This window comes from Leuciscus leuciscus, assembly GCF_965113295.1.
Source record: "Leuciscus leuciscus genome assembly, chromosome: 25".
NCBI classification, from domain to species: domain Eukaryota; kingdom Metazoa; phylum Chordata; class Actinopteri; order Cypriniformes; family Leuciscidae; genus Leuciscus; species Leuciscus leuciscus.
Genome location: NC_138724.1, coordinates 1,560,578 through 1,575,484, shown reverse-complemented (window position 1 = coordinate 1,575,484; position 14,907 = coordinate 1,560,578). Strand labels below are relative to the sequence as shown.

General features: G+C 38.8%; 1 protein-coding gene across 1 annotated transcript in view; it reads left to right on the top strand.

Moving 5' to 3' along the window:
• ano1b (anoctamin 1, calcium activated chloride channel b) overlaps nt 1–14,535 on the top strand; it is a 41,530-nt gene extending 26,995 nt beyond the window's left edge. Inside the window, exons 14-24 of the mRNA XM_082159648.1 lie at nt 601–675; nt 6,700–6,901; nt 7,021–7,132; nt 8,625–8,682; nt 8,760–8,860; nt 8,953–9,095; nt 9,344–9,496; nt 9,767–9,819; nt 11,802–11,986; nt 12,053–12,158; nt 12,285–14,535. Of these exons, the coding sequence (XP_082015774.1) occupies nt 601–675; nt 6,700–6,901; nt 7,021–7,132; nt 8,625–8,682; nt 8,760–8,860; nt 8,953–9,095; nt 9,344–9,496; nt 9,767–9,819; nt 11,802–11,986; nt 12,053–12,158; nt 12,285–12,509 (1,413 nt within the window). The 3' untranslated portion in view covers nt 12,510–14,535. The remainder of the gene's footprint in view (nt 1–600; nt 676–6,699; nt 6,902–7,020; nt 7,133–8,624; nt 8,683–8,759; nt 8,861–8,952; nt 9,096–9,343; nt 9,497–9,766; nt 9,820–11,801; nt 11,987–12,052; nt 12,159–12,284) is intronic.
• Nucleotides 14,536–14,907: the final 372 nt, after the last annotated feature.

The following is a 14,907-nucleotide window of genomic DNA, read 5'->3' as shown; positions in this document are numbered from 1 at the left end:
GCTCTAACGCACTTCAGTGAAGCTTCTTTCAAACAGTATGAATTGCCAAAATGAACGGCAATATTTGCAGTAGGCTATAATATTTGCAATATTTGATAGTACATCTATTATTTCAATTATTTAATAGTTATCAGTTTTGATTAAATATTTATAACCATAGAATTACTGGGTTAAAATGAGAGACCTGACCTTGCTAACACTAAAAATACTCCTCTCTGATGTGAACACTGAAGGACATGATGCTCTTCCTCAGTGTTTCCATTTTGTTATCCAGTACAAATATCTAAACATTCTTACATCAAGAAAATGACTGAAGATATTAAGTCTTGTTTATGAAAAATGAGTTTTTGCTGAAAACAAGAAAAAATAATAAACTTAATTTAACCAGAAATCTAGTTACTTTTCTGACCCCACTGGTGGATATTATATTTGTTCTTGTTTTACGCATAAAGTCACTCGATTTTGATGATTTTATTTTCAGTAAACAAGACTTAACACCTGAAGTCTTTTTGATACTCCAGTAAATACATCTTGATTTAAGAATGTTCAGATATTTGTGCTGGAAAAGCCAGAAACTCTGATTGTTCTTTTCTTCTTTAGCCAGAGAAAGAGAAGCTGACATGTAAAGACCGATTCCCGGCGTACATGACAAACCTCATCATGATGCTTTTAATGGTAAGGCTTGTGTTTCATCTGAAGTCATACATCCACCCACACCTCTGGGTAACACTTTACCATAAAGTCTTATTTGTTAACATTAGTTCATGCATTAGCTAACAGCATTTCTTAACCTTCATTTTAGTAACAGAGATGCAGTTATTTAAAGGGGTTCTATTGTGCCTTGTTATGAAGTCTTGATTGTGTTTTTGGGGTGTACTAGAATATGTTTTCATGCTTGATTGTTCAGAAAACACATTATTTTTCACATATTTATATTATTACAGCTCCCCTCTCCCCAGTCTGGCTCAAACACCCTGATTTCAATGAAGTCCAAATGTGCTGTGATTGGCCAGTTGGCCCAGTGTGTTGTGATTGGCAGCGATTAGCGCGTGTTCAGGACATGTCCCGCCCCTTCATAACCGCAAGCTCTACTCAGCTGTAAATAATAACGATGGCGTTAACGAGCCCGATTCAGACCCTGACAATGTTATCGAACACGAGGATCGGACAGAACGGATTTAATTCGGACTTTGCAAGCAATGATTTCACAGGACGTTTCAGAGTGGTATGTTTTTTTTATTTTTTATTATACGTTATAGATACAGTGTTGTCCACCATTTGATCGAGATATTTGTTGGAAAACTAAGGTAATACAAACAGAAATCACTAACCCATGGTTAATTTTCCTAAGGAGCGGTGAACCGTCTTACAAATGCGAGAGCTTACAAAACCTACAGAAAATAAGCTGTTCTCCATAAAATGTGCAGTGCAGATAAACTTTAGGATTATAATGTTCAGGAACAGTGTTTAAAATAAAGTTAGCCTTAGGAAGGTCAAACAAACCTCATCCCCTTTTTTGCGTATTCCGTGGATGCACATTATTTACACGAGTAACATCGTGACTTCATAAGATCCGGAAAAAAACATTTCCAAACGAGCCGTTCGCTGTAGTTCTTGAAAAGTTTATTCTGTTAAATAAAATATCCCCCTTTGGAGTGACCTTTGAACCTTTTTTTATGCTAAAACAGCAACATTACACACTAACTAAAGCATAGTAGGACCCCTTTAAGGTTTGTTCATGTTCATTAACTAATGTTGACCCAATGTTTGATTTTAACAGATACAATATTTTATTTTGTATTAGTAAATGTTGAAATTAGCATTGACTAAGGTGAATAAATGGTGTACAATCACTGTATATTGTTCATGTTATTGTAAATAACTAATGCTAATAAATGAAACCTTAATGTAACGTGTTACCCACATTTGAACATCAATATTCATATTCAATCCTGCATGTGAATATGAATATTTTGTCATATGTACACTTAGCACAGGCAAACATCATGATTTCATGTAACCCTCTGATGCATGGTGTCCACTAGAGATCTTAACAAACCATTTTAACCATCCAAACCACCACAGGTGATGACCGTTGACCCTTGCCCATCACTCTATATGACTGTCCTCTTTATATGTCGTTGTGTTCTTTATTTATGACAACTTAAATTCAGCATGGCTGACGAAAGTGATGAAGCATCAACTGCCTCTGGAATATCAGCTTCTGTCTTTTATTCCAGGAGATCCAGACAGGTAAAAATACACTTTTTAATAGAATGAGATCTAAGGAACACTGGGAATTATTAATGTATTTGTTGCTGTTCACCAAAATACATCTGTCGTAGTGGGCACCATGCATCATGTACATCTGTTCACTGGGCATTTACAATATATACAGTACTATCATTCACAGTTTGAGGTCAGAAATTAAGACTTTTATTCAGAAAGGACACATTAAATTGATCAAATGTCAAAAGTGACAGTAAAGAGAAAAAATGTATTACAGTGTTAAAAACGTACGGTTATGACTGTAACCCTGGTTCCCTGAGAAGAGGAACGATACACTGCGTCTTGATTTTGACGCTATGGGGAACGGGATCAGTGTGACACCATTAATCATTGGCACACGGCAGTCCATGACGTCTCATGCGGAGCGCCCGTCTAAAGGAGATGATAGACACAGCATCTCATTCCCTTCTCAGGGAACCAGGGTTACAGTCGTGACTTAAGGCGTTCCCTTTCAAAGTGGAACCTCGACGCTGCGTCTTGGTATTGACGCTATGGGGAACCAATACCCTCTCCACCATGCTGAGGGAACGCCTGCCTCACTATGCTGTGAATATGCACAAAACATCGTGGGTATAGCAAACATTAGCAGGGTTTCCATCCAAACGTGAAGCAGATCTTTTCCAAGTTTGTAACAAAAAAAGGTGAATTAGGTGCGTTTCCATCAGGTTGTTCTAGCGGATGACGGTGGTATTGGTAACCAACAGTAAATAAAACACAGAATCAGCGGAAACAGTAGTGATGTGTGTTGTTCGACTCAATGAGCGACTGCTGTAAGAGAACGGTGAGAGCCGTTTCCCCTTTTTGTATATTAATACAAGACAGAATAATGTCATTATCCTTTCGCTACACTGCTCAGCCACACAACAAGTAGTCTCTAGCTTAATGTTATTTTGATGTGTATGTGTATGTATATCACGTGTGATGACATTACCCCGTTGCTCTCGATTCGTCGCACGCAGATACAGCTACACATTAAAGCGTAACTCTCGCCAAAATGCAACCTAGGGTCGTTTTGTTAATCTACCCGAGGCAAACTTTCCTTTAAAAGCATAATTAGAATGGAAACGCCACTTTTAAGTTTGACCGTATTTTCGTTTTCGGTCAAATTGCCTTGTTGAATGGGAGTGCTTGGGGCACTGCTATGATAGCATCAGAAATCGCTATTTTTAAAACACTAAGAAGGCTCGACACAACATGAAACTGTGCTGGAAGTATCACCAGGGGCTCTACACATGAACTCCAGCACTGAGAACATTGTTTGTGTACACAGAGTTTACTAAAGAGAAAGATTTTGAGCAACTATCCCTTTAATACCGGGTCAGAAAACAAGACGAGTAACATACTCAAGCGTATACTCCTATTACTGAGCTGAGCCAAATGATTTGGTTCGGTTTCCTAAAAAGAGCAGTAATTACCATCATGAGGAAATAGCCTATCAGTCACGTGGGTTTAATGTGCGCTACGTTATAATTTATTCGGCGAATGCATTTCCAACTCCCATTATTCGCATTAACCGTATAACCCATAATTCGCATGTTTTTTTTACAACTCAAAACCACCTCAAGTGAGTGTAAAACGTTTTCGCGAATTAAGGGGATTTTTTTTCCGGAATTTGGCTTTTCCGTCACTCGTTTCTGATGCGATACCTCAAAATGTGCATAAAAACAGGGTGATGGAAACATAGCTATTGACTCTACCCATGTGACTGAGATAATGGCGGTTTTCCCTAAGCCAAAATTCCCCGATGCTAGGAAAGATTCCCAAGCTTCTATGCTCGACAGCAAGGGACATCCGGGCTGTTACACCTCTGGCCTCAGCCCTATACGGCCCCAAGAGCAGAGCTCTGAGGAGAAATACCCAACATAGCCTCAGGTATGGCAGGCATATCGCACCAGTATTAGAGAAGGCTCTTGGGGAGTAGCCTACCGAAGAGGAGCTTCTACTCCATGTTAATGATCCTAGATTGATTAGGGGAGAAGAGCTCATACTCTGACTTGAGTGAAGCACTTCTCCAGGACTCACTATAGTTTATGGCTAAACTATAGAACGCTACAATGATATCGGCGATCAACCTATACTCATCACTTTGTAACACTGATCTTCCCTTAAGGATCACCCCACCAAAGGGGAGCATATATCCCTTCTTCAAGACCCAACAACTACGAAACAGAGGGACTCTTGTGAACTGCCCATCGTGGGTCAGTTCACCCTGCTTTACCCTAAGGGGTTCTAGAGCAGTCTACCGAAGGAAGCATGTAAGGTGCTAAAACCTCAGTTAGACACCGCAGCTCATACACTGCCTCGAGTCAAGGCAAACCCACTATGGCTAGCGCTTCTTCTTTTTCATTAGCATTAGACTGCAGTGTGCGACAGAGAAGGAGGGATGCCCCACAGGTGAACTTCCTCTGCTTATTACTACTGTCGAACCAGGGCTATAGTAGAGCACCCATCAAAGGGGAGCATACTTCCCTACGCCAAAACCCAACAGTAGTTGGGGAGGGAGTTAAATAAAGCAGAGAGAATCTATTCTGTTCACCCTGCATCAACCCTAAGGGGTTAACCTTCAGCCCTCATGGACCCCCAGCGAGGGATATATCTCCTGAAGGCTGCTGACTGAGACCCCAGCTCTGTGAACTTCTCTACGACTGCCTCATCGGCAGACCAACAAGATCAGAGTGTGAGATCCAAGCATCAAGGAGAAAGATTCCTCCATCCAGCTCCCTCGAGAGTTGCACGCGCTCCGCCAGACTCTTATCTTACACACGCACACAAACAAGCAGATCCTGAAGACAAACAAGCTGACGACGTGCAACTCAGGCGCCTTTTCATACTCACTTATTTTGCCAGTGGAGGATTGATGAGATGGTTGTGGTTTTCTATTGGTGGATCTCATGTGAGACAGGTTATAGCCCCGCCCTCGTCATCAGAGAAGAGAAGAGATGCTCCAAGAGGAACTTATTCTGACTCAAGATTACCAGGAACATGAATTTAACACAATAATGATAATGTGCAGGGATAAATCACTCATAATAAACAGTGCTAAACGCTTCAAATACACATTTGCCTTTCAAAACCTTTGCACAAACACAAGTAGTGTGTGAAAGTATTGGTTACCGAAATGAGTCAGTACTTGGTACTACTAGTATTGTTACATTTTTTATATTTCAGTATTGAAAATATACCTTAGTATTAAGTTGTGGGTTTTTACTGTATTTTTGATCAAATAAATGCAGACTTGGTAAGCATAAAATACTTTTTTCCTAAACATTTAAAAAGCCAAACATTGGAAAGGTAGTGTCGGCCAATATTTATTTCCCACTGAAATCTGAATCTTACATTTTTTCCTATATTGTTTGTTGTTTATTCTCAAGTCTTACACCCATTAATGTCTCTGAGGGGATCCAGGTTCCAGATAGTCTTCCAACTAGTTTGCTTTAAATGAGGTTCCAGCTGTCTACTGAAAGTCTTTGATAATTATTGCTGAAATGAGCAGTTGTTTTCTCATCCTCAAATGTGTCACACGGTTAGTTTCGGCTGTTGAAGAGGGCAGACTTTGCTGTTTTGATCCCCATCATGCAGACATACATTCTCCAGCAGAATATCCAGGCATCTGCTATTATCTCAAACTTGCAACAAATGGCAATAAAAGCAGAACACTGGCCCAGAATCACGACCTTACGGTCAAACACTGAAGCTTTTGAAACATCCCAAAAATACACATGAACAGAAATAGTTCAGTATAGCGAGGACTGGGCCAAACGCCTCCAGCTTCTCCACACAGTCTGATGGGCAGGAACACCAAGAGTCTTGACTGAAACTCTTAAAAACATTTAATTAAAAAAATAATTCAAAATAAAATGACAAAAGCGCATAACTAAATAATTATAAATAATAATATTATAAACTAAAATAATGATGATTATGCACTGAAAGATTCATAGTAACTTTTATATTGTTTTTCGTTAATATTTTTTCATCATGTGAGACTCGAAGCAATAATTTGTAAATAAACAACACCATCAAATATTAATTTAATATGATACAGTTTATTTTAAGGTGTCCTTGTTACAGTGTTAATTTAAATTGAAGTACTGAGTAATATAAATGAACGACTAGGATAGGATTAGGGTTTGGTTTAGGGTTTGGTTTAGGGTTAGTTGCATGCAATTGTGCATAATTGACTGTAATTGCTATAGTAAGTACATTTAACAAGTACTTAATCTTACTTTCATCATCATATCATGGCTTCATTTGAGAGCATAGCATTTTATCTTGTTTTTCACAGATTAAATGCTGGTGTTCATCTGGTTGTGCTTTCAGTTGTGTACTCATAGCTGTCTTCATTTAAAATGAAACACATGTATGTGCTTGAAAACACGCTGACTGAAGTGCATCCTCATTGTTCTACAGATCGGTGTGACGTTTGCTATAGTGTTTGGTGTGATTTTATACCGGATCTCCACCAAAGCTGCTCTCGCTATGAGCTCGAACCCCATGACCCGCTCCAACGTCAGGCTGACGGTTAAAACCACAGCGGCCATCATCAACCTGGTGGTCATTCTCATCCTGGACGAGGTGTACGGGGCCGTGGCTCGCTGGCTCACTGTCCTCGGTCAGTCGCTTCGTCTAGCTCTGCTTAATGCCAACTGAGTGCTGTTGATCTGTGACATGTGTGTGAAACATAAAACAGAAGGGTTACTTTAATCATGTGTCTTATGTTGGTCTTCACAGAGGTTCCTAAAACAGACAAGAGCTTTGAAGAAAGGTTGATCTTCAAAACCTTCATCCTGAAGTTTGTGAATGCGTTCACTCCCATCATATACATCGCATTTTTCAGAGGCAGGTGGGTATTCAATATCCTTCATGGACGCTTGTTTCAGGCACAAAATACAATTTTTTATCTCACAATTCTGACTTTTCTCGTGCAGTGTCAAGTTTATATCTCACCATTCTATCTAAACTTGCAATTGCGAGAAAAAAGTCAGAATTGCGAGATATAAACATGGAATTGCAAGAAGTATAGTCAGAATTGTGAGATTTAAACTCGAAATTGCAATAAAAAGTCAGAATATTGAGATATAAACTTAGAATTGCAAGAAAAAAGTAAGAATTGAAAGAAATATTGTCAGAATTGTTAAGTATAAATGCGAAATTGCAAGAAAAAGTCAGACTTGCGAGAAATAAACTCAGAATTGAGACACAAAAAGTCAGAATTGTGAGATAAAAAGTCAGAATTGTGAGGTATAAATTTGCAATTGTGAGAAAAAGTACGAATTGTGAGATATAAACTTGGAATTGAGAGACAAAAAGTCAGAATTGTGAGATAAAAAGTCAGAATTGTGAGGTATAAATTTGCAATTGTGAGAAAAAGTAAGAATTGTGAGATATAAACTTGGAATTGAGAGAAAAAAATTAAGAATTGTAAGAAATAAAGTCAGATTTGTGGGATATAGACTCGAAATGCAAGAAAAAGTAAGAACTGCGAGATATAAACTTAGAATTGCAAGAAAAAAGTAAGAATTGAAAGAAATATTGTCAGAATTGTTAGTATAAATGCGAAATTGCAAGAAAAAGTCAGACTTGCGAGAAATAAACTCAGAATTGTGAGACAAAAAGTCAGAATTGTAAGGTATAAATTCGCAATTGTGGGAAAAAGTAAGAATTGCAAGACATAAACTTGGAATTGCAAGAATTTTTTTAGAATTGTAATAAATAAAGTCAGAATTGTGGGATATTAACTCAAAATTGCAAGAAAAGTTAGAATTGTGAGATATAAAGTCAGAATTGTGGGATTTGAACTCGCAATGCAAGAAAAAGTTAGAATTACGATATATAAACTTGTAATTGCAAGAAAAAAGTCAGAATTAAAAGAAAAAAAAGTCTGAATTGTGAGAAATAATCTCGAAATTGCGAGAAAAAAAGTCAGAATTGTGAGTTATAAATGCAAAGTTACAAGAAAAAGTCAGACTTTAGAGAAATAAATTCAGAATTGTGAGATAAAACTCAGAATTGTGAGACAAAAAGTCAGAATTGTAAGGTATAAATTCGCAATTGTGAGAAAAAGTAAGAATTGTGAGTTATAAATGCAAAGTTACAAGAAAAAGTCAGACTTGAGAGAAATAAATTCAGAATTGTGAGATTTATTTGTTATTATTTTTTTATTCTGTGGTGGAAACAAGCGTCCATACTCTCCAGCGCAGTTTTATCTCAGCTGTGGTTTTGAAGTGATGATCTGCATGTGCTTCTGTCAGCTGATTTCTGGTCATTAAAGCCTGACGCTGCATGTGAGTGTGTTGATGCTGAAGCCAGACTCTGATGGCCGTGTTTCTGCACAGGCTCGGTGGGCGTCCTGGCAGTTATCTCTACGTGTTCGAGTCCTACCGCATGGAGGAGGTATGAGTCATGAACACGTGTTCTGTGAGGAGTGATTGCGGCGGGTGAATGACGGCTGTGTTGATGTGTTTGATCAGTGCGCTCACGGCGGCTGCCTCATGGAGCTCTGCATTCAGCTCAGCATCACAATGCTCGGGAAACAGCTCATCCAGAACAACCTGTTTGAGATCGGCGTCCCGTGAGTACACACACTCCTAAACACGACAGGCTTTATGGACATGCTGAACCGTTTGCATTGCCATGGTTTGGGTTGTATTTGCTTTATTGCAGGAAACTGAAGAAGCTGATCAGGTACATTAAATCCAAGAGACGCTCTTTCCAGGAAGAGGAACATGAGAAGAAGTTACAGCGATATGAGACGGATCATTTCCTGGAGCCCTTCGCTGGCCTCACGCCCGAGTACATGGAGATGAGTGAGTGTCTGTACAGAAACCACACCATCCGACCAGACTAACTTCTCTTTTCTCATGTGTATTTCACTGGAACAGAATGGTGCAGCTCTTTTCTCAGTTCTTATTAATAACTAATACTGGTCCAGCTACGACCAGAGACACCGGCTCATGAGCTGTGATGAGCTTGTGATGAAGCTTCAGCTGTATGCAGTGTGATGATGGCGAGTTTCTAATATTACTGCAGTAATTATTGCTGTTCATTCCTGCAGTAATCCAGTTTGGCTTTGTGACTCTGTTTGTGGCATCTTTCCCGCTGGCGCCTCTGTTTGCCCTCCTCAACAACATCATTGAAATACGTCTGGATGCCAAGAAGTTTGTGGGAGAACTCAGAAGACCAGATGCAGCCAGAGGCAAAGACATCGGTCTGTATTTACACAACCACAATCATATAATAAAGCTCATATAATCAGCTTAAGCGATCAGCATCCGTGGCATCTCTGTCCACTATCTTCACAAAACATTTGAACTTGAGAAAAATAATGGAATATTTATGGACTATTTATAGATTACATTACTGAGCTGGAATATTCCTGCAAATCTTTACATAATATCAGCAGCTGAATGTGTGTGTTATACGAGGTTCACCTCAAAGTGCTGATTCACTGATGGTGTTGTTCATGATGTCTTTACAGGAATCTGGTATAATATTCTCAGAGGAGTCGCAAAAGTGGCAGTGATTGTCAATGTAAGTGTGTGTTATTGGGTCCGTCTAATGCTAGCGGATCACGTTTACCTTTGAACGGCGAAACTCTCCATACAGCACTTTATATTCTAGAACGCTGCCATTATGAAGAAGGGTTTGAGTAGACGGCTCTTGAATTACTTCTCTTGTCCTGGCACTAGTCAAATTTGCATGTCAACCCTAACTTGAACATTTCTCAGTCAGTAAGACCTGTTCAGATGAGAACTGTTCCTCATGGAGACGTCTGCGTGACACCTGAATTCTGGGATCCTATAAACCCGGGAACACACTGCGCACATATTTAAATAAATTCATATTTATTTGAACTATTGGAAAATAATATCCTCTGTATTGTTTCTGTATAGCATTTTATCTCTCATAATGATGGATGTCATTTAAAAAAAATGGAAATTAGTAGAAATAGTTTCAACGGTTTGCGTGCTTTTGTTCTAGTTGTTGTGAACAGCTCCCGCTCACTGTAGTGGATCAGGGACATAACATTACTCTTTTAAACGGTTTCCAGCATCTGAGTAATACGTCTCTGTCTTTAAAGTGTGTGTACATCCTCTCGAAGAGCAACAGTTATCACACGACGCTCGGCAAAATGCCTTCAGGATTGATCCTGTCTTATAATCTCAGAGATGTGGATGTGGACGGCAATTAAATCTCCTGACGACCTTGGTGTTTGACTGTAATCCCACCAGGAATTTTTACTAGGGTGGCTGGAGAAAAACACTAACATTCTGGTTTTGGAAAGCAATAAAGTCACTGACTAACCCCTGTAAATGTTGAAATTACCTTATGTCCCCATGAGAAACAAGTACAACCCAAATAGGGCAATAGTATTTACAGACTAGGCAAGGCAAGGCAAGGCAAGGCAAGTTTATTAATATAGCACATTTCATACACAATGGCAATTCAAAGTGCTTTACATAGAAGAAATTAAAAAAATAATGTAAAGAAATAAGAATAATTAAAACAGTTTAGAAAAATAAAATACAGTACTTAAAAAAAAAAAATTATATATATTATTATAGATCTTTCCTTCAAAGGATTCCCTGAAGACTTAAATCTTTCAACCTTCTTTTAACCTTCAATCTTCTTACAACTTCCATCTATCAACTTTCCTTTAACTTTCTTTTCTCCCTCAATTACTCACACGTTCTTTTCACTTTCTTTAGCACTGCGTTCACATTCTTTCTCAGACGGAAACTTTAATATCGTCATTTAAATACTGTTCTACTTTCAAACCCACATTAATACACGTCACTTTCACATTATCACTTTCTTTTACACCTTCTGAGTGGGCATTTACAGTTACGGGCTAAATGCCCTGCTGACATAGGAGAAATTAAAATAATTAAAAGAAATAAGAATAATTAATTATTATTAATTATGCTGTGAAGACTAGAGAAGTCTTCACAGCAGTGGCCTCTGGAGATTTCAGCTCTGACTGTCCGGACGTTCATTGTCGAGGATGTGTTGTTTCGTCAGGTTAGATAGGCTACTGATTATTAATCATTTAAACCCCTTTATCTGCACCGCTCTCCTCAACCGTCGGTCTTGCAGATCCGTCATGTTTGTAGTTTTTTAAACTCTTTTTACTCTTGTTTGTAGTTCTACTCGAACCCTCGTCCACATCGCAGTGGGTTGTGGGCAATATTAGCCGTATATATTAGCTGTAACTGAAAGTGGAGGCAGAACAGTATAAACTAAAGTTACTCCAATAATACTCTAAAAGTCGCATTACAACAGTTTATGTTTGCACTGTTCCTGTCTTTGGCAAGCTTCACTTGAAAAGTTAAGGTTGTAAAACTGTTCAGAAGAAGTAAAACTCTAAAAGCTGAAGATTCTACACATTAATCATGATTCATTAGTTCATACTTAGTATTTTTCTACATTTATTATTTTCTGCTCCCATTAATACGCCACCTTTGTACAATAACATGTCAGAAACTTCTTCTAAACTGTCCTCTTTCCTGCAGGCGTTTGTGATCTCCTTCACGTCGGACTTCATTCCCCGGCTGGTCTATCAGTACATGTACAGTCCGGACGGCTCGATGCACGGCTTCGTCAACCACACGCTGTCTTACTTTAACGTCAGTCACTTCCAGAACGGCACCGCCCCAGTGGAGCCCTTCCACCTGGGCTTCCGTGTGGACATCTGCAGGTATGAAGTGCACTCAGAATGGCTCCATTACCTCTCGACACACACGCTTAATGACATCTCCTCCAGGTATAAAGACTACAGAGAGCCTCCGTGGTCTCCGACGCCGTACGAGATCTCCAAGGAGTTCTGGGCAGTGTTGGCAGCCAGACTAGCATTTGTCATTGTCTTTCAGGTGAGTGATATCTAAAGGCTCATCAGTGCGAGACTCACAGTATAAGTGCAGTGCTACCTTAAGTGTGTACAGAACATCCGTTAAAATCACACTAAATTCTGGTGAACTTGTGATTTATTTGTGCAGAATGTGGTGATGTTGATGAGTGATGTTGTGGACTGGATAATCCCAGATATTCCCAAAGACATCAGCTTACAGATCCACAAGGAGAAGATCCTCATGATGGATCTGTTCATGAAAGAGGAGCAGGGAAAGACACGGAGCCAGGACAGCGTGACGAGTGAGGAGATGCGTCACGGTCCTCTAACTCGCTCGCGCTCCATATCGCACACACCCTGCAAGAACTACTGACGTTCCTGTCCTTACATTCCCCTGACGAAGACGTGCCGTTGGGTCTGAAGTAAAGCCTCTGCCAGTGCACACTGCCTTTGTACAGTTCTTCACTCTGATTATGTGCTCAACGCTTCTTCTTATCATATTTCCCTCACAGCCACCAAGAGCTTTACTAATCACAAAAACCCAGCTAACTAAATATGTTCTAAGAACGTTTCGCTAACGTTCCCGTTAGGCTATGAACACGTTATTTCGGCATGTTCTCTCAACATTCAAAACGTAGTTTCAAAAATGTTTTTCTTGGTTATGTGAACGTTAAGGGAACATTCCATTGTGTCATTCTGCAAACATTATGGCAATGTTACCTTTGAATGTTCTCTGAACGTTCTGAAACAAGTAACATTTAAGAAACTTTAGACGAACGTCCGACTAAAACGTTTCAGAAAGAAGTTCCATGAACGATGTATTTTGTGCAGATGTGTTAAGAACGTCATTAAAGACCAGATAACTTTGAACGAACGTTCTATTAACGTTACCGGAAGAAAGTTTGTTCAGAACCTTACCACAACATTAGACAAAGTTCTGAGAACGTTCCCTGTTGGCTAGGACAGTGCTATGGCCTGAAACACACTCTACGCGAGTATGTGAACACACACACTTCTGGATACGCGAGCTTGAGTTCATGCGTCACTGCATCAGAGAGTTTCACATCAGTGTAAAGCAGTTTACCTGCCCGTAACAGACATCGTAACTCGATCACCCCTTTGAGTCCTGAAGGCTTTTTACTACCATAGATTGATCAAATGTTACAGTATGTACGGTATGAAACCACACGCTCGCAGTGCGTTAGCCAAGCATTCACGTTTACATACCCGAGTACGTTTCTAGTCTATGAATAATCTATACAAACATCACATTAAAACAAACTGAACTGTTTCTATACATCGATGAAATGCTCATAGGGATTAAACACCTCTGAATCAACAATTACCGTTCTGAGCATAAGAAGGGCTGCTGGATGTTTTTATTGAAACGTGATATTTAATATGCTTTATTTCAACCCTTAAGGTTCTGGTTGTTTTGTTTGCAGTTTCATGTGACTGAAAATATCTCCTTAATTTATAACAAAGCCTAAATACGGGAGAAATCGTGAGGATCTTTAGACAAGGACCTATTGGAACTTGATTCATTTAATGAACATTTCAACTATTAGAACAAAATGTAATCAGAGGTCACGATGCAATTAGATCCTCGTCTGATCCTTATACATTTACATTTAAAATATTTATATTAGTTTTTGGAATTTTGAAACGTTCAAGCTTCTTTTAAGTGGACGGCCTTCAGTGACTCTCCTGTACGTGAGCCTTTAACTCTTTTACTCTAATGTAACTTGATATTTCATGTTTTCACATTCATTGTATGATGGTATTTTTCTAATGCCTTTAAGTCTTTTGTACATTTGACGCTTTTCATATTTAAAGGTGTTTGATAGGATATTCAGTATCTGTGCATTGAGCAAGCATTAACTTTGTGGAACATTATTCACATTTTGTTCATAGAGTGTAACAGACTTGAAAACTACAAATTCCATGATAAGTCCAGTAATGTTTTAGCTTTTATACAGAATCATAAACACACACACACACACACACACATATAGACTGTTAGATTTCTAGAGCATCTGTATACTGTCCTGAGATTTCTGGGTTTGATCGAAATGTACTTTTTGCACCAAATGGACTGTACAGTAGAAGCGAACTCAGCCTCACGAGGAACCATGTAAAGACACAAACCAACCTTCATGCTCCAAAGATAAACCATTTCTGTGCTGTTATATTTTTATGGTCTTAATATCAAGCAGAACAATCATATTGTTTTTTTTAAAGTATGATGTTTACTATTTACTGCCTTACATGTCTACTAAATGAACGCATATACATGATATCTTCTGTCTTCTTGCCTTAAACCAGAAACACAACGTTCTTTAGTGATTTGTGTAGCTGTGTACTGTAATGTAACACTAAAATGAAATAAAGTCTTCTTTAGTTGTCAGTTTTGTATTGCTGACGTCTGCAGCGTTCAGGATAGTTTGGCTTTAGTTGTCATGATATGGTTTAAGTAATTGTGTATACTGTAGGTGGAAGTCTTTTGGGTTGTGATAACAGATTAATCCATATGCTGGACAGCCGCCATTTTGTTTAAATATTCTCTAAGACTGATCATATCATCTTTGATTCATTTAAGGATTTCTGTAATTCATTTTAAATGTCATTTATTAACAAAACAGAGTCAGATTCAGGAGTCATATTCAGTTCTTTCAGTGAATGATTTATCAGACTGGTTCGGACAGGGAACTCATGAGTTTGCGAGTCTTTGAATGATTCATTAAAAGAGCCATTAGAGTCAGTAGTTACAC